The following is a 19,671-nucleotide window of genomic DNA, read 5'->3' on the forward strand; positions in this document are numbered from 1 at the left end:
TACATTTTGCATACATAAAGGAATGTCCCGCAGGTCTGTCTACAGCAGCAGCAGCACAATGGAGTTCAGCGCCGACACTCAACGCACATGTCAGGAGTACGTCCACGCCCAGACTGCGACTGTCCTCTCTTCCTGGACTCCCTGCCTTAGCATCTGGCCCCTTCAGTGTTTCCTAAGTAAAAAGCCCAGAGCCGATAAGACACTCTTTCCTCACAAGCCTGCACCGGCTCCTCACGGCATCATTCCCCGGTTCTGCACTTCCTCATCGGCTGCCGTGGCTCTCTGGGTAGGAGTTCAGCAGCCTTACCTGAAACTGCTTGACTCATTTAGACAACGACCAGTCTCTACCCAGGAATTTCTGCATCTACTGCTGAACTAAGTTAACATATTTCTGGTTAATTAACCTGAGAGTTAGTGCCTGTGACTTAGGTCTACCAGAAGATAGTTTTGAGTCGCCAAGGAAGGTATATAGAGTCCCCCCTCCCCCATAGGGGCGCTTCTTGGTTCCATTCTGGGTCCCCTCAGGGTACACGCACACACAGATCAGAAAGCAAGCGATTCAGGAGGGAAAGACAACATTGAAGTAGAACCCTGTTATTTACTATCAGGCAGATTTTACAATAGAGCTGTTATTTAACAATGTTACACTTTCAAATTGTGTTCAATGTATGATATGACCCTAGCCTTGGTTTTCACAAATGCAGAGGAAGTGGAACTTTAACTCTGCCTTGATAATTCCACCTCAGATTTAGGAAAGCTTCAGCCTCTGAGACTTAAGAAGAGGCGCAAAGACATAGGTACAAGTCATCATTTTCCATCTGCTCTGTGTAACTTCTTTTTTTTTTTTTTTTCTTTTTCTTTTTTTTTTTTTTTTTTTCTGAAGCTGGAAACAGGGAGAGACAGTCAGACAGACTCCCACATGCGCCCGACCGGGATCCACCCGGCACGCCCACCATGGGGCGACGCTCTGCCCACCAGGGGGCGATGCTCTGCCCATCCTGGGCGTCGCCATGTTGCGACCAGAGCCACTATAGCACCTGAGGCAGAGGCCACAGAGCCATCCCCAGCGCCCGGGCCATCTTTTTTGCTCCAATGGAGCCTTGGCTGCGGGAGGGGAAGAGAGAGACAGAGAGGAAAGCGCGGCGGAGGGGTGGAGAAGCAAATGGGAGCTTCTCCTGTGTGCCCTGGCCGGGAATCGAACCCGGGTCCTCCGCACGCTAGGCCGATGCTCTACCGCTGAGCCAACCGGCCAGGGCACTCTGTGTAACTTCTTATCGTAACAGGAATGTTTTAGAATTGAAATGAGGTATAAATGTATATTAAAATGTTCATAGGGGAATGAGAAAGAGATATAGAGGGAAAGAAAGCAGAGAGAGAAAGAGAGAGGAGGAGGAGGCAGTGAGAGAGTCAGACAGACATAGAAAATAAAGTCGAGTAAGGGAGAGGCAGAGAGAATGAGAGAGAGAGAGAAAAGAAGGTGGACACAGAGAGAAAGACCCACACACAGCGACAGACAGAGAGAGGAGAAAGGGAGGGACTGAGACCACAGGACTCTTCTCCAAAGAGTGGGTACCTGGCGTCCTGGAGGTCCTGGCACCCCGGGGTCCCCTTTTCCATCACGTTCTATACCTTCGCCTTCAGCCGGAGCGCCCTTAGAAACGAAGTTTATTGAACAGAATCAATGTTCTATCTCCAACACCCCTTTATATGCTTAGCCAAGGTCCCGCCGCTTCAAGGATAAAAGTACTTTCCATGTGAATGAGAAGGAATTACGTAACCAACCTGACCAGCTCAGTGACCGAAAGGGACCACAGGGGTTGATCTGAAAACCAGTTCCGAACTAGGCGGGTCATGGTAAGCAGTCACCTCCCCGGCCTATGGCATCCTTAGCCAAGGCCAGTCTTTACCTTAAGCAAGCCCCTATCCCCTGTTCTTCTGCGGCTGAGATAATATACCTTTGAAAGGTCAGAGTAATTTTCTCATCTAGACCCCTGAAGGCACAACTGTCAGCACCAGCGCAGGAGGACACAGAACCCCTCGTTGGTGGTACCTTGTTCTCCACACACCAACTCTACTCCCCGGAAATGTTGACTGTCCTGTCCCCACCAATGAGAACGAAGCACGTGTTTCTCCATTTCGCTTTCCGTCCAATCCTAAAGATCTCCCCACTTTGCGTTCTCCCGCCTCCGCTCCTTAACCTGACACCGATGGATTCCTTGTGCCTTCCTTAGGTCTCCTCCTTTTATTATAAATTCATAACAGGAACTGGGCACTGCCTTCTCTGCCGCGTTTGCTCGATCCTCTGAGCGGTGCTTCTGGGCACGTCCTCAAACGCTGGGCTCGGATAAACTCTTAGAACACACTTCTCCATTGCTCTGCACGTTCTTTTGTTAACACCAGGGCAAATACTTAGAGAAGTGGTTCAGGATTATGTAGTTATTCCATTTGGAATAACTCAAAGCATTTTTATATTTTCTAGAATTAGCATTTACTGTGGAAGGGCAGAAGACACAAGAATGGTAAAGCATTTCCCAGAGATACCGGAGTGAGTGGCGATTTCTGATCTGGAGTGTGGGGCCCCCGCCAAGAGTTCCGTCTTTTCCTCCTAGACCCCATTTCTTTAAAAGATGACACAAAACTTGTATTTTTAAAGACGTTATTTATGACACAAGACTGAAGAAGTTGTTCATTAGAAGTAAATATGGCCCAATTATTATGGCTTCATGAATTAATGATGAAATCTCATTTGTAATTATTTCTATCTCATTATTTATTAAAGTCCTTTTCATGTGTACAATTAGATATTTTCAATAACAATACTCCACAAAGGGCTTACCTTTTCTCCTTTGAAACCAGCAGCCCCCTAGGAAAAGACGTGGTATATGAACAACTAGGTGCAGGTCAAATAAACCACACCCTGCTGCACCCTGCTGCTCCCTGCTGCTCTCCCATCGCCCCTGCTCCATACTCCCCGCTGGCCTTGGAACACGCCCACGTCACTCTCATTTAAACAAAAGCTTCTCTGGACCTCCCTCTCCACCCCAGTTACTGCCCTGTCTCTTCTTTACGTCATCAGCAAACTTCCTGTTCTGTTCATCTCCCATTCGTTCTTCAGCCCCACATCTGCCTCCTCCTGCCTCTCTCCCTTGCTAAGGTCCGCCATGACGGTGACATGGCGAAAACATCCGTTCTTGTCTTACTGGACTTCTCAGTGGCTTTACGCAGCTGACTGCCATGCCCGTCTACTGAAACCATCATTCCTGCGCCACCCTATACCCGCCTCCTGGTTTCCTTCTCCACCGGGGCTGCTCCTCCTCTACAACTTCTTTCTCCTTGACCTAGACGTTACCTGCGGGGCTTTGTAAGTCCTGACCCCTCCTCCGCACTCTCACTCCTGAGCCACCCCCTCCCAGCTTCTCCTCTGCCTGGTGTACAGCTCCACGGTAGGCCCTTAAAGCAAAAGAAGTCTCAGAGCGCAAACCTGAACTCATGAGTCACTGGCTCATTCATTCCCCAGCTGTCAGGTTAACGTGTACTATTGGCTGCCCCGGACATCTCCGTGATGGGTTTCAGTAAGTAGCTATTCTGGAATAAGCTACTTACATTTTATGCTTTTGATGGGGAGTTAGACATGCAAACCTACCCGGACCCCTGGGTAGCCTGGCGTCCCCGGAAATCCTGGAAAACCTTGCTCACCCTGGAAGAAAGAACATATGAAGCTTGTCCTTCTTCTCAGTTGTTCTAAAACAACCTGTTGAAGCATTTTCCCTGCTTCTCTCTTTCTACCTTGTGGTGGTAAATCTAGACAAAGTTATCTGAGTTCCTTAGGGCTACTGGGTCATGAGGCTGACGGCCAGAAAACCATTATCTTAATTGAAAACAAGATTCGAATCTATTGTTCCTCAAACTGTGCACAAACGGCAGAAGTCTAACTGTGCCCAAACCGTTTTAATTGCCGTTTTCTTGCAACTTCAGTGATCAGGTCTTTCTTGGCCACTATTCCGAAGAAGAGGACGGAGCAGTCAGGAAACAAACAGGGTGAATGAACTTTGAAAGCTCAGCCCTCCTCTTCCAAAGGCATACTCTGCATTCCGAGCAGGAGTTCCTGATTTATATACACAGTCACAACCTCGGATGACAATAACCAGTTGAACTCCCAGTTATCTTTCTGTGGGCAAGGATGAGAGAACTTCCTCAAGGGACCACCAGAAACCGAGGGACAGGAAGAAATAGAATAGCCAGGTTCCTGGTGCAAACATAACATTTCTGCCCCGAAGACAACGTACCATTGGTTCTGGCTAAACAATATTTCAAGGAAGGTCTGTCCCATCTTATTGCTACGTTATCTTGATTGATTCATCCAGCAAACCATTTACTGATTGTTTCCTATGTAAGAAGCACGTACCTTAGAGCCATTGCATCCTGGTAAACCAGGAAGGCCATAAGGTCCAGGATAGCCCGGGCTGCCCTGAAAATAGACAGTTTCAAAAGGGAGACAGAACAACCAGGTGAAAGCCAAAATAAGGGAAAAGAGGAGCTCATTTAGATAGGTATTTATATGTAAATGGTCATTTAAGTAATCAAGCAATAAATGTAGTCATTTCAGAGAATAATTTAAAGAAACATCATAGCAAAAAAAATGGGTTAATTGAAGAATTATCAAGTGAGATAAAGATATTTTAACTAAAACAAAAGGTCTTTTTTTATAACATGAAATCTCTTAACATGCTGTTGTAAGCTGAGGAAAAGGAAAGGAAAAAGAAGAGGGGAATGTGCACGAAGTAACAATTTTATAATTATATGTTACTAAAACAGTTATTTTCTTCTATTCTGTTCTATATTCTGTCATATCCTATTCTATCCTATTCTATTCTATTCTATTCCATTCTATTCTATTCTACATTCTGTTCTGTTCTATCTTATCCTATTCTATTCTTCTTTGTTTTATTCTATTATTCTATTCAAGTTTGTTCTATTCTATTCAAGTTTGTTCTATTCTATTCTATTCCATTCCATTCCATTCTGTTTTATTTTACTCAAATTTTCAAGAAACACAGTTTGATTTGTATGACCTGCCAATTCACTTGCTAACATATTATGCTAGTCTACTGTGCCTTTTATATCATGTAGCAAATTTATCAATACCTATTTCCCTGTGCTATGATTTAACATATTTATTAAAATGAGCTTACCTTTTATTTTTTCAGTTTCACATTGTTCCCCATACTTACCGGAAGTCCAGGAGGACCTGAAAATCCTGGTAATCCAGTTACTCCCTAATGGCAGAAAAGGGGAAGGGTGGCAAGAAAAATACTTTAAAAATGTCCCACTTATAAACAGAAAGTTATTTACCATTCCGATAACCCTATCCTGCAACCATAATTGGGAATGGCTAAAAACTATTTGAAACACACACAAAAACAGGTTTGACAAACTTTTTATAAATCTTACATTTATATAAAATTTAACAAAGAGATAATTACAATTGTTTAGGCCTTTTTTTTGGGGGGGGGTAGACTTTACATATATGTTTTGGTTATAGCAGAGCGCTCCAGTGTTTCATGAATACCACTACGTGCATATGCGCACAGTAGTGTTAGTACCACATCATCCAGTCACAGAGCACCACTGTGGAAGGTCCTTCATACTGTTTCCATCAGTTAATACTCACCCCACAGTGTCGCCCCTATTTTGACTTCTACCATTAGAGATTAATTTGACCTGTTTTTGAACTTCATCTAGAGAAGTACACCATACAATATACTCCTTTGTGACATCTGTATAACTTCTTCAGTGCAGAATTGTTTATTTATTTATTTATTTAAAATTCATCAAACAATCAGCATGGATGGGTTGGACTACTAACCCTTACACCTTTGGGACCAGTGAGTCCTGGAAGTCCCGGCGAGCCCTAGATCCAAGCAGAAAAACAAAAGTAAACACCAAGAAAATCATTTGGCATCGAAAAGATTTATAAATGAAAAGTCCTGGTTTTGATAACATGCCAAACAGTTTTGCTTTTGTGATTATTCTGTTGTTAACATGGTTCAGTTACTTGCTGGTTTCACTGGAGCTAAAATATAAATATATATTTATCAGTTAAAGACAAAGAAAATTGCATTCAAACGCTTGCTACTCAAAGGAAGGGTCTAACATTAGCATCATCTGGGAACTTGTGAGAAAAGTCCCCCCACCTCCCGGACCTATTAACTCAGAATCTGCATGTCAACAAGATTCAGTGATGAGTCATGTTCACGTTAGTGTCTGAAAAGTTCTGATGTGAAATGTCCACTTTAGCCAGACAGCTGCTGGGGTCTGATAAGAATGAGTAGCAGTCACACCGTGGACGGCCACAGCCGCCAACATTTCTGTGCACGAGAAATGCTTTATTAACCAAATGTGCCTGACAGGCACAGATAAATAAACAGCGAAGCGAGGTCTGCCTGAGCCAGAGATAAGCTTGTTTTGGGCACATTATGAACACAGTTTTGAGGTCCTATTTCTTAGAGAATAATAACCTTAAATGGACACCATTTTAACTAGCCCAACTGGGTGTGGAAGTTCCACTGTCCAACGCCATTTCCACCATTCCTGAGAGTTTCAGTGTGACTTGGGACGTTAGGTTATTTGAGAAAAGGGTTGTTATTGCAGAGTCTTCCGAGGTTGGACTGTCAAGGCCAAAGCAGGCCTTTCCGGGCTGAGATGGCCTTGCTGGCCGTGTGGCCGGGTCCCTTCCCGGCAGGATTCTTTCTGTGTCTGCAGAAGACAGAAGAGTGGCTTGCAGGTTTGACTTCCCCACTGTAAATATTCCCCAGGCAAAAAAAAAAAAAAAAAAAAAATATATATATATATATATATATTTATATATATAAAAATATATATAAATATATATATTTAAAAGTAAGATGGGAAGTTGATAAGTTGGAAGCATCCTTCAGTCAGGGTTTGAGGTTGTCTGTCTGCTCTAAATCAAATTCTACATCCAGAAGCTACGCTATAAAATATGGGCCCCATGACGACATAACGCACAGGTTGTCCGGATTCACTGTATGGAACCCCTTCCTGTCACGTAGCTTCTGCTGAGCACCGTACGCTCACAGCTTCCATTTTAATGTATTGCCGGCATCGCTAAAGAAATGCTGAGAGAAACACGTAGCGCGGGGCGTGGAGAACAAAGCCAGAAGGAAGACGCTGGTAGTAAGTTGATCTGCAAATTCATTCCACCAGCGAGATGGAGGGCTACCTGCAGACACACCTGGGAGGAAGGCCACGGGATGTGTCTGAATTCAGACACTGAATGTCCAGAATCCAGTGACTTTTTGAAACGTAGGACCACGAGAAGGACAAATGGAGAAACAGAACGCGTGCATGAACAGGACAGACAGGAACGGGCCGAGTTCCTGGAAGACAACGGCCTTCGCATGTTCACCCGGCAACTGCAGGCGTGGGTTGAGCTTCCTCGATTATAGAAGTTTGATTCTGGCGTCACATAAAAGCAGGTAGGAACTCTAATTTTCCCACCTGAGTTGCCTGTGTTACCCAAGACAAATTACTAACGTGTTCTGAGAACTGGTTTCCTCACCAATACAATGGAGATAATAATGAGGACTGGCTTACGAGCCACCAGTCATGGTGTTGGGAATCACTGGGAGGTATAAACGAGGAATAAACGACAGGAATACATGGCCCAGTGCCTGACACAGTCAATTTGCAGTAAGCAGTACCTTTGATGACCATTTCACTATTCTATACAATACTCAGGAAATCTGAAACCACTGGGTGGAGATTGATAATGAGTTCACAGCTCGCAGGAGGGCCGCAGTCAGGGGGGTGAGCGTGTGAGTGTGTGAGAGCCCAGGCTTACAGCTGGCCAGTGTCCACAGCAGGAAAGAGACATCAGCAAATCTAGCGGTTATGAGTTCTTTAGCAAATCCTCTAGGGCATTGATTTAAACAAAGCCCTTTGTCGGATCACAGACTTTAGGATAAAAACGTGTGATCAGTGTGAAGGCAGGGCAGTCGGCTCAGGTCAGAACCTTAGGGACCCTGATGTTTAAGGGATCAGCTGAGAAAGAGGAGCGCAAGAAAGACAGGAAGAGCAGGAAACATGAAGAGAGTCAGAACAAGAAGGATTGCAGAAACAAAGAAAGACTGGGTCTCAGGGGAAGAGAGTGATGCCCTCCGTGATCTCGGACATAGAGCAGAAGGGTTCGGGCCAGGTAAAGACACAAGGTGTCCACAGGCACTGGTCACCGGGAAGGCCCGGGTGACCTCTGCAGCAGTGTTGTCAGGAGTGGGGACACAGAAGGGAAATTATCACCTGCGGAGGAGTGAAGAGGAGAGGAACTGTAGCTGGCACGCTTAGCTATTTTTTTTAAAGAGAAGTTTGACAGAAAAAGGAAAGACAGGGAAAGTACGGTATTCCTTTGGTTACAGGACCCGAAAGGTCTAGTCTAGAGGAAATTTTATCTTAACACGGGGAAATATTGGTATGATTAAGAACTGAAAGAGAAAATCCAGCATCGAAAGGAAAGTTGGAATGTCCCAAGACAAAGGAGATGGCTCCTGTGACAAGGTTATACTTGTCATCCAGTGAGCAGGATACAGGCTGTTGGGTTGGTTCTGAGTGGAAGGTGGAAAGAACTTATCCCTCTGTGGAGAAGAAAAGACGGGAAGGGGCCCACGCAAGGGCAGAAGCTGGGCAGACGGGGAGGAAGAGGCAGCTAATCGGGGACTGGAAGGTGATAACCATCGTCTGTGATGGTCTCGGGTCAGGACACAAGTGTGAGGGCGAACAGGGATTTGCCATGGCCTCTCCAATCCGCTAAGATGCGGATGTTTCTCCGCGTCCTCAGCAGCCCCGGAGCAGGCACAGAGAAGGTCAGGATTCCTCCACCTTACAGGCTGACTTACCTTGGGTCCCGGTGGTCCAGGTAAGCCTTCTGGACCTGGGAATCCCTTCTGGCCAGGACAACCAGGGGGTCCAGGGAAACCCTTCTCCCCCTATTAAAACCAAAACAAGACAGGAAACACACAGGACAAAAACCATTCAACAACCTACACAGCCTTGACCATTGTGCTTTTTATCTTTGTGCCTGGATAACGTTTTGCATGCCCCCCCCCCCCCCCCGCCACCTTAGATGTAAATAGAATTAGCCCTCAGCTGTGAGTGCATCAGTAACTGATAAGCTGTCAGCTGCTAGCATTTGTCTGTAAAGCTTGGACCTCCTGGTCCTTGACCTGTAAACACTTTCCCCCACACGGCAGAGCTCCACAGAGCAGGGAGTGAAGGGAAAAGTTAGGAACGCAGGGGACACCCAGTTAGGAAGACCGCGGTCAGTGGAGCGTGCCTCGGGAGAGGGAGAGAGAGAGGGCCGGGCACAGGAATGTGTCTGGGAGTGTGCGGAATTGCTCTGCAGCTCGACAAGAACAACACTCAGGCTGTGGGTTTTCGTTCCTTCTTGATGACACAGGAGTTAGCAATGCAATCTGCTATTTGTGTAGGAGATGAAGGAGGGATTGCAAGGGGTGGCATCGATATCCTGTGTGAGCCAAATAGTTCTTCAGAAAGAGTCAGATGCTATGATGGGAAAGCCCCTAGTGATAAGGGAGCGAAAGGGACTGAGGCCCAAGCAGTGACACGGTTCTGCCAACAGAGAACCTTCCCAGGGACGTGGGTCCTGGGAGTATTCTTTACAAGTAAAGCCCACCAGTTGATTTGGTCAATATAGCTATACAATTGCTAATTAAATTTTAAAAGAGAGAGAGAGAGAGATCAAATCAGTCTATACAGACCCAATAAAAAGATGAATAAAATAATTTGGTAGAATTCTCTCAATACTCAAGTCCCTTCACACATCTTACAATAGCATCCTGCACACAGCAGGGCTCCAACAGAGTGTCTTGAATGTAAGATTGAATCATAGCTTCCCAACATGACTCTGAATATATTGATGCTACATTAATAGCTTATGAAAAAAAAATCCTAAATCAAACTACACATGAAGTTTAAAATAATTTAAAATGACTGTAATAATTACTATTTTATTAGAATATAAATTATATCTAAATTATTTTATCTAAAGAGCTTAAAATATGTTCTTTTGAAAATATGTTTAAGCCATCACCTTTCAATATTAAGTAAGTCATTAGTGTAGCTGTGGAAAGGGTTTTTGTATACAAAGACAAAACTTTAGTTCTGCCTTTCTCTTAATTATCACAAATTGCAAGTTAATGGAGCGAATTAATGAGATTTCACAGCATTCCTTTTTTTTTTTCTTGAATTCTGCAATGGAGTCGCCCTTCCCTCTGCTAAATTTTTACCTCAGTGAGATTGCTGGATTCTTCCACTAGGGGGCGCGCCTGCACCAATGCTGCCGGATTTAAAATTTGCGGGTTTCCAAGTTTATGTCCAAGTGAGTGAATGAGCGAATCAAGCTATTTCCAGTTATTCTCTCGTGTTTAGCAACACTGTAAATAAGGTATACATAAACTTTCTTTTTCGCTAACTTGCCATTTTTTCTTTACTGGCTAAGAGAATTAAAATACCTGCCAGTGTTTACAAGTTATCTGAAGCTTCCTCGAAGGTTTCCAGGTTATTGTTTATGTACAATTACTTCAACATTGGATGTGGGGAATGGAAAAACCTACTGCTAATCTTTCCTCTCCTAATAATCGAAGAGTGTGAATTCCTGGACGAGCTCCGTAGAGAAAAGAAGCAGAATGAAGATTTCATTTTTACCTTCTCCCCTTTGGTCCCATGGCAGAAGCACTGGCCCTTGTCCTTACAGATGCAGCCCTAGGAGGGGGAATGAGAAAGGGGTTTGTGTCAAAACAGCTTAATGAGTCCCAACTGACCCGGCAGCAGCCAACAGAATTTTCTCTTCCTGGAGCGCTGAACACTAATATTATTACCTCAGGAGCCGTGTGGGACTATGGCACAGTGTCAACAGCCATCGAGTAGATAGAGCAGGAGCTATTCCATAAGAACTGTCCGATGGGTGTCCATCATTAGTATTGTATTAGCACAGAGCCAATTCTCCAAAGTTGTCTGAACATTAGATCATCCAAGACACCAATTTCCCCGCTGGCTTTTCGTTTGTGCTACCTTCTCCCCCTCTCATGCCAACAAGAGAGCCGGGCTTGGCGTCCTCCAAACTTTAGGGGGATGCTTTTGTTATGGACTGAAAAACAAAAGCTTCCTGAAGACAAGACTGTTCTTGGCTTTTGTTTCCGGAAGCGTGAGGACCTGGTGGGGGCTGTCCCGAGAGCGGAGGGACCGGCTTGCTGCTCCCTCACGGGATCTGGCGGAGGCAGCCGGGTCTCAGCAAGGGGAGCCTGAGTCTCGCACTCAAGGTGCCCAGATGCTGGGCAAGGAAGAGAAAAACAAGTGAACACGGGACTAGTGTGCGTTTAGTTTCTTAGATATTAAAATACTTCTTGGAAAAAATTTTACACTTTCAGGAGAGTTGAATACAGTACAGTGAACCTTACATATCTTCTCATTTAGTTTTACAAACTGTTAACATGTCCCACCACCCCTTCCTTCCTCTTTCTCTAGACACACACACACACACACACACACACACACACACACTTTTTGCCAAACCGTTCCAGAATAGACTGCAGACACCATGTCACTTCACGCCCAGGAGTACCTTTACCTGCACCTTCCTGCCCGAATAAGAGAGTATTCTCATGCAAGTACCACATCATTCCGAACCCTAAGAAATCACCATCGAGGCAACCACTAACTTCAGGTTACTAGTTTTTAAATAAGGTCTTCAGCCTTATACAAGGTCCCTTGGGAACTTTAGAAAATGAAAAGCTCTTGAATTTTTAGCAAACCTTTCATTTCATACCAGAGGTTTGGTCTCAATCAATGCTTTCACCTATAATCAATACCCGAGATCTGGTCTCAGCGACTGTGGTCACCGTTCCAAGACTCCTGAGGATGCACCCAGTGGCACCCAGAGGTTGAGTGTGGGGCTCAGCCCTGTTGGCAGGACTCCAGAGCCCGCTCCCAGCCTGTGCTTCTATGCCCGGGTTAGCAGAACTGCCCCCAGACCGTTCCGGCTTTAATTTTTAGTTAAACCGGCAAGGCGTGGCATCTCTATACATCTGCACAACCGAAATGACTAGGACTTCGGAGTATGTAACAGATTTGCTGACATGTGGATGCACCACCTGACCGAATGATAAAAACGATAGTCCTGGCTGCATAGCTCAGTTGGTTAGAGCCTCTGCCTGATGTGCCCGGTCTGTAGGGTCCATCCCTGTTCAGGGCACATACAGGAATCACCAATGAATGCGTAAGTAAGTGGAACAGTAAGTTGATGTTTCTTTCTCTTCTTCTCTCTCTAAAGTCAATAATAATAAAAATACAAAATCATACTCAGGGTGTCTGGCAGGCCCTGGATGTCAGTGTGGCCTGTGTGAGCCCGCAGGGAGGTGGGCACAGGACCAGAGTGGCCCAGGTGATACTGCAGAGTGCCGGGCGCAGGGCCAGGTGAAATAAGGCTTCACTTCAGTGTTTATGGAAATGATGACAGTAGCTTCAGGCTCAAGATAATAATTTCTCTGAGTTAGGCTGTTTCCCTAAAATAAAAATTTGAACTTGCAAATGTGTTTTAATAATTCAGTAACTCAAATAGGTTATTGAACCAAACAACAGAATGGCCATATTTTCATTTTCCTTCCCTTTGATCCACTCTTTTGGGCCCATGTGTGAAGCACCATGAATATATTAATGGCATGGGACCCATTAATTACTATTCAAGTGCTAAATTCATTAAAAGCCAGTATGACCACATTAAGAAGGCATAACTAATGGATACTTCTTAAGCAACATTTTTATGATGTTTCCTCTTCAAACAATAAAGCACCCCTTAATTTCCATATACCTTCATGAAATAAATCATTTGTCGCGAACAGAAAGCTCTTAATAATGTTTTTATGGCTTTTCTCCGCCTGCTAACCACGAACGCATCTGGAAGTAACCCAAGGGTACGTGATGTTTTAGCATTTTCGCATGTTAAACCGTTACACTTGTGACAATCATTCTTTTAACAGCCACATTCATTTTATTATTTTTTTTACAACAACCTCACTTAGAATGCAAAATAAACTGTATACACAGTAGAAAATTTGAAAAGGTTTAGAAACCTAGACATCACCGGCTTCAGGCGAAGTCTAGGTAGGATCTATTCCCAGATTTCCAGCTACTAGAGCTTTGGACAGATCCCTTCATCCTTCCAAGTTACCTCATCTGAAAAGGAAGGTGTTGCGCTCTCCCTCGTGTGGGTTTTGGGAGGAGGGTTTGAGGCGCTGTCCCAGGGTCTGCAGTGAGTGCCCTGCGTGGGGTCACAGCCTCCACAACAGGGGCCACCCGTCTATATTTTGCAGCAATATCCTACGTGCCGCTACTGTCTGAGCCTTTCTTCAACCCGGCTGGACTAGCCACGATTTTCCCAGATATTTCCTCCGGAAGTGCGTTGCCTAGCGCCAAAGAACTGGTCCTGATTCTAAGGTCAATGGTAAGTGAGACAGAAATATTTGGGTTAAACTACAGTGCCTTCACTACAGATATGAACAGTATTCCTAGAGTATATTAAATATATTATTCAATTAACCAAATATCACATGTCTATGAATAGTACATCACTATTCATTTGCTTAATAAAATAGTGGTTTGAGACCCCCAACGATATGCGATGCTTATGAATGAAAAGTGCCAATCAAATATATCTTACAAGGACAGCAGGCACTGCCGGGAACGCTGGCTCGTTGTCTCTTGCACTTATCTCTTGGTATCAACTCCTGCCCTGCTCATGGCTGGCCCATGTGTCACCTACATGTTGCCTTCTGTACCAGGTTACTCTGACAGAGAGGTTAAGGGTGGACTTCCTGGGCCTCGATCCTAGCTCATCCCAGTCACCAGTGTGACTGTAAGTGATTCCCAGTGCCTCAGTCTGCACCTCTGTAAAGTGGGGTCAAATGGGTTAACACTGGTCAAGTCCTTAGACAAGTACATAAGATGCTTATACTGAAGCCTGTGAAGGAAGTCAGAATACATCATCCCCAAATATGCCCCAAACACATAAATATGATTTCGAGCTGAAAGTAATTAAGAAGTAAATTGAGGAAAAGCTTCTCCTTTTCTGCCTCAGGGCAGGAAATCAATTCCCCTGTTACAGGAGACAGATCTTGACCCAGAGAAGGCACCGGAAGAACCTGCCCATGAGCCTTGCTCTGCCCTGTTCCGTCTTTACCACTGACTGGCCACAGCCCGAACCTCTCTGTCCTGTCAGCTCTGCCCACGTTTACCTTTGTCCCTGAGATCTCCAAGCTTCCCTCTCTGGCCACCTCTCGAGTCTCCGTTCTCTTGTGAAGGCTTCAGGCCCACATGAAAATTTAACAAAATGTATGTGCTTTTCTCCTGTTAGTCTGACTTTTGTCATTTTAATTTTCAGGCCAGCCAGGGACCCTAAAAGGGCCGAGAAAAACTCTTTCCTCCCCTTACTTCTGTTCTCCTGGGTCACCAATCATGTGGGCTGTAACTAACTTATTGACTTAATATTGCTATTAAATGCTCATGAGTTGAGAGCTTTATTGTGTTTACTAGACGGTAAGTAGGAACTGTGTCTCACAATTCTTTATATATAGCACTGGTAGACGGTAAATTATCTTTTTATACCTAAAACTAATAAAAGGTCTAATTATGCACACGCACGTCTTCTTGTTCATTAATAGGCCAGGAAATAATTTCCGAATAATTTTGGGCATTTCCTCTCTCTACTCTCAGAACAGCCTGTGCCCAGTTGATGTGCACTCTCCTGCCTTGGGTCCACTCTCTCCTCCCCTAGCCCTGCCCAGCCCAGCCCGGCCCTGCCCTGCCCTGCCCAGCCTAGACCAGCCGGGGTTAGCATAAGGGGAAGTTGGCAACAGTCAAAGCCAGTTAACACTCTACTGAGCAGGTCTGTTGATTTTGCAGTATAATTATTGACTCTGCCCAGCCAATAGCCAGAGGCAAAAGTTTTTGTGTGTGCAAAGAAGAGCTGACCCAGTGCGGGCAGCTGTGCCAGACGGACCCCATGGGCAGTGCTTCTCAGGGCCCTCCATCCGTGCCCGCCTTCAGCACTGCCCCCGAGCCTTGGCAACGTGCCCCGCGCTAAAGCAGGGCGCCCTCTGTGCGCTGCTCTGAGGTGGCCCCTCTTCTCCACGCAGAGCCGCTGTCACCACCCTCGGATATCACAGAAATCTCACTGCAACTGCCACTTCCTATCTTTCAACCCCTGTCCACAGAGCACCGCCCGTCTAGACATCCGAACCAGCCACCCGTTTCTGATTTTCTGGGTGGCAGCGAACGCACGGATCACTGGTGCTGACAAAGAAAGCGGCAGCCAGAGGTCTCTGTGGCGTTTGGGAACAAACAACACGTTAAGGAAGTTTGGCCCATCTTACATAATACAGCGAGGGGTATTTCTAACCCTAAACTCCCAGTCCTTATTTCTTTATTAGAAGAATATAACCTTAGAAGATTTGGGGGGCCAGGAGGACTGAGAGGCCTGCCCCACTCGTGTAAGACCCAGAGACTCCTCAGGATCCCACCATGAGGCCGTAGAGGGGGCGCACTTGGGTGGCAGGAACGCACCAGAATGATGTCGGTCATCAACCCCCTCGGAGCGCTGACTGTCTAAGACACGGCCGGGGCTGTCCGCCTGTGTGTGATCTCTTCTACACCTGGTAGCAGTTCTGGGAGTGGGGACTGTCATTAGACCCATTTTACAGATCAGCAACCTGGGATCTCGACAGGCTCAGGCTCGGGGCAGGAAGGGACGCAACGCGGCGGGGGGGGAGGGGGTCTGAACCCGGGCCGTTTGCCCAGAGCCACATTCTCACCCGCCCTGCTGTATTTTGTCACTGACTGGCTCTGTGGGCCACCGAGGCGTCAGGGGTCTCCCTCTGTCACTGTGCCCCGATGATATGCTGTCAAGTCCCAGAGATAAAATGGCCCTGTCGTTATGAAATCAGCGGGGTAAGCCAGGAGCCCGCACACTGTTTTATCGTCTGTGAGCTAGGAATGGGGTTTGTGTGTTCAAATAGTTGCGAGGGAGGGACTCAAATTTTGTAACAAGAACTTTTTACAAAAGCTTTTGTTCTAAGTCTTCAACAGTGCAAGTATTTTATTATTTTTTTAGTATTTTATTTTTATTTTTTTACTGTCTATTTTACTTCACTAAAAATGAACAATGGGAAATAAAGTTCACCCGGAACACTAAAAATGAAAGTTCATCTCAAATGCAGAAAAATTTCCTCTTACTTTACCTTTAAAGTCCTACAATTTATTATTTTCTCAAGCTAAGTCCATCCGAAGCAATGTTTTCCTCCAGCTTGGAAAACTACCAATTTAGAGCTGACTTCCTGATAGAAAAAAAGTACAGTAAGAATAAACAGAGGAAAATTTTAAAGAAAATGATTCAGGCAGCTGATGGAAAAAAATCCTTAGGCTGGCAATTCTTTGCAGACAAAGGTGCACCCTGGAGGTTGTCTGAGGTCCCCCGGGCTCCACGCTCCTTTGTTGTTGTAAGTCAGAGAGTACACAGACTGCAGGGCCCTTATACTACCTTATACTGATTCCGAGGTTCTCCAGATTTTATCTGCAGCCTAGAACGTCTTCTTTTCCCTTACACAAGGGGTCGGGAAACTTTTTGGCTGAGAGAGCCATGAACGCCACATATTTTAAAATGTAATTCTGTGAGAGCCTGACTTGTGGTGGCGCAGTGGGATAAAGCGTCGACCTGGAACACTGAGGTCGCTGGTTCGAAACCTTGGGCTTGCCTGGTCAAGGCACATATATGGGAGTTGATGCTTCCTGCTCCTCCCCCTTCTCTCTCTGTCTCTCTCACTCCTCTCTCTCTAAAACATCAATAAATAAAATATTTTTTAAAAAATGTAATTCTGTGAGAGCCATACAATGACCTGTGTACCTTACGCATTATCCAATAAAAATTTGGTGTTGTCCCGGAGGACAGCTGTGATTGGCTTCAGCTACCTGCAACCATGAACATGAGCGGTAGGAAATGAATGGATTGTAATACATGAGAATGTTTTATATTTTTAATGTTATTTTTTTTTTTATTAAAGATTTGTCGGTGAGCCAGATGCAGCCACCAAAAGAGCCACATCTGGCTCGCGAGCCATAGGTTCCCCGACCCCTGTCTCACGCACATGAGCTGACTGCAGTTGGGAGAGACAGCATGCTCTAAAAGTATAGGCCACGCTGTCTATTAGCTCTCCTGCTCAGAGCTCTGCAGACTGGACAGCCAGGGCCCAGTAACCTGGGAGTTCTGTGGCGGGGCAGTCGCCTTAGCAAAGAAGAACACTGATGGCTGACTTGGACTCTGGCTCAAGTCCTGGCTGGCGCTGGTCACCACCATGGAACTGCCTTCTCCCTAGAAGTGGAGCACAGTGGATGCTGTTCAATTCGTACTGAACGGGGCTGACCCTATGCCAGGGAATCATGAATAAAACTCTCTATAAAGGATAAGGCAATCTGATACCCTGAATTTGCTGTTAATAAAAGTCTATGATATAAATGTCTGGGATTCTTTTGTTGCATTTGTGGTGATTGACACACTTCTTGGATGATACCAGCTCAAATCAAATTGTGATTAAGACAAACCTCCCTCTATGGTTTTATGGAAATGGAAGTTCCCACTTTTAGGACCTATCAATGACCTGGAGCCCAGCTGCAGAGAGTGGGGCGGAGGGCCCAGAATCTGCCTTTGAAACAAGCAGCTCAGAGGCTGGGATGCCCCTTGGTATAGCAAGCATTAATCAGGAACTAAAACTCATCTAGGAGACTCTTATGCTAACCTCTGTGGTATTTATGAAATAAGAAAATAGAACTAACTTTTTAAAATAGAAGATAGTTGGGATTCATTATCAATCCTACATAAATTCCCCATTATGTCACTTTCTTGATTAAAATCACTTGTTCATTCTCCCCTGGCCAGCAGTGTCAAGTCTAGACTCATCAGCCTGATGTAAGAGGCTTCCTGTGTTCTGGTCCCTACTATTCACCGGCCTCAGAGGCCCTGGCCACCCCGAGCTCTCTCGCATTCCTATGCTTTTCCACACGGCCCTCTGCGGCATGAATGCCCACTTCTCATTCCTTACTCAGCTTAGCTACGTTCTCCCTACCCTGGAGCAGTTCAGAGGTTACCTCCTCCTGGAAGACCACTTTCCTACGTCCTCCAGGTGGTTAGCTGCTTTCTCATCTGTTTAGTGCACAAGTGCTCTTATAACACCTGTCTAATTGCATTGTAATGATTTGTTTACGCATGCTATTTTCTCCATCACTTGACAAAGCTTCTAGGAGGAAGCCACATTTTACTCATCTCTATGTTCCTAGTAAAGAGAACAGCTTATAGAGGCGGGGGGGGGGGGTGAAGAGGGACTGTTTCCTTATCTGTGTCACATGACTTACCGGGCCTTTGGGGGTGGCTGTCCATATACATGGAAAGGTATAAATATAAATAGTAACAGAACAAATACCCTTTCATTCACCACCCAGAGGAGGAAATAGCACCTTAAAAACATGGCAGAAGTCCCCGATGTTGTCTCTGAGTCTTCAGTTCAATTTGTTCTATAAAATGGCCTCATTCTGGGGAAATGGAGCTAGCTGCACTCTGTCCTGCTCTGGTCCAGGCGGGGAAGAATACTTGTGGAAATGGAAATGTTGGGGAGAGTCAGTCTTTAGCAAGTAGAGGAAATCAGAAGGACAAGCTCCCGAGAAAATGCAGGCTCCCCCCCAAGGAATCTGCAGAAATCGTGAGCAGAAGTTGGACGATTATGCTAATCCATCCCATAGATCTGAGACAGCATTCAAACAATTTCAACTAGTTTTAAACTTCAAAGGACAGGATACGCCCAGATAGCATCGGGGTTACAATTACAAATAGTAGATGCTCAATAAATGTCAACCATAAGAAAAGATAGACGACATGGTGCAAAAGGCATCAAGTAGGTGGTAGGTGCTATTCATACAGCTATGTAAGCTATATGGCTATCACTAAAGCAACAAAGGGTTAACAATGAAACTGGGCAAAATGCCAAATACAGTATGATGCTTCCTGGCCCTGAGCACAGATCATAGAGACATCAGCACATACATATGAGGATGACAGCTGGAGTGACACGTCATACCCAAGTAGATGGGAGAGAGTAAGCGATGTCTCTGGAAAAACACACACTTGGCTATTTTAGACATTTTGATGATTGATGATTTTTTTTTTCTCCTCTAGGTTACTAATGCCAAGAAAAAAAACAATCTTAGGAGCAGATAAATGAGAAATCCGCTGGTGAATTAACCAGAGTCCTTAGTATTAGACCTGGGGGGGCAAATCCACCAGCTGCCAGAGTGCATAGTATAAACAGGACTGACACTAAGAGCAGCGTAACTGCGTGAGCCGGACAGCCGAGGAAGTGGGAAAGGCAAGGAGCAGACAGAAGTAATGGTCAGATGAGTGAGGTCATATGCTATTTTTCTTTCTCTGCCTGGCTTATTTCACTCAACATAATATATAGTTTCCAGGTCCTTCCATATTGTTGCAAAAGGTAATATTTCCTTCTTTTTCATGGCCCCATAGTATTCCATTGTATATATGTA

The 19,671-nt window shown here is 45.2% G+C and overlaps 1 protein-coding gene across 1 annotated transcript in view; it reads right to left on the bottom strand.

Annotated features, from left to right (window-relative positions):
• The window catches only part of COL4A3 (collagen type IV alpha 3 chain), a 133,982-nt gene that overhangs the window by 65,105 nt on the left and 49,206 nt on the right, over window positions 1–19,671 (bottom strand). Inside the window, exons 2-9 of the mRNA XM_066232826.1 lie at window positions 10,741–10,797; window positions 8,913–9,002; window positions 5,867–5,911; window positions 5,232–5,276; window positions 4,406–4,468; window positions 3,644–3,697; window positions 2,837–2,863; window positions 1,574–1,651 (exon numbers count right to left, since the gene is read on the bottom strand). Of these exons, the coding sequence (XP_066088923.1) occupies window positions 1,574–1,651; window positions 2,837–2,863; window positions 3,644–3,697; window positions 4,406–4,468; window positions 5,232–5,276; window positions 5,867–5,911; window positions 8,913–9,002; window positions 10,741–10,797 (459 nt within the window). The remainder of the gene's footprint in view (window positions 1–1,573; window positions 1,652–2,836; window positions 2,864–3,643; window positions 3,698–4,405; window positions 4,469–5,231; window positions 5,277–5,866; window positions 5,912–8,912; window positions 9,003–10,740; window positions 10,798–19,671) is intronic.

This window comes from Saccopteryx bilineata, chromosome 5 (assembly GCF_036850765.1).
Source record: "Saccopteryx bilineata isolate mSacBil1 chromosome 5, mSacBil1_pri_phased_curated, whole genome shotgun sequence".
Lineage (NCBI taxonomy): Eukaryota > Metazoa > Chordata > Mammalia > Chiroptera > Emballonuridae > Saccopteryx > Saccopteryx bilineata.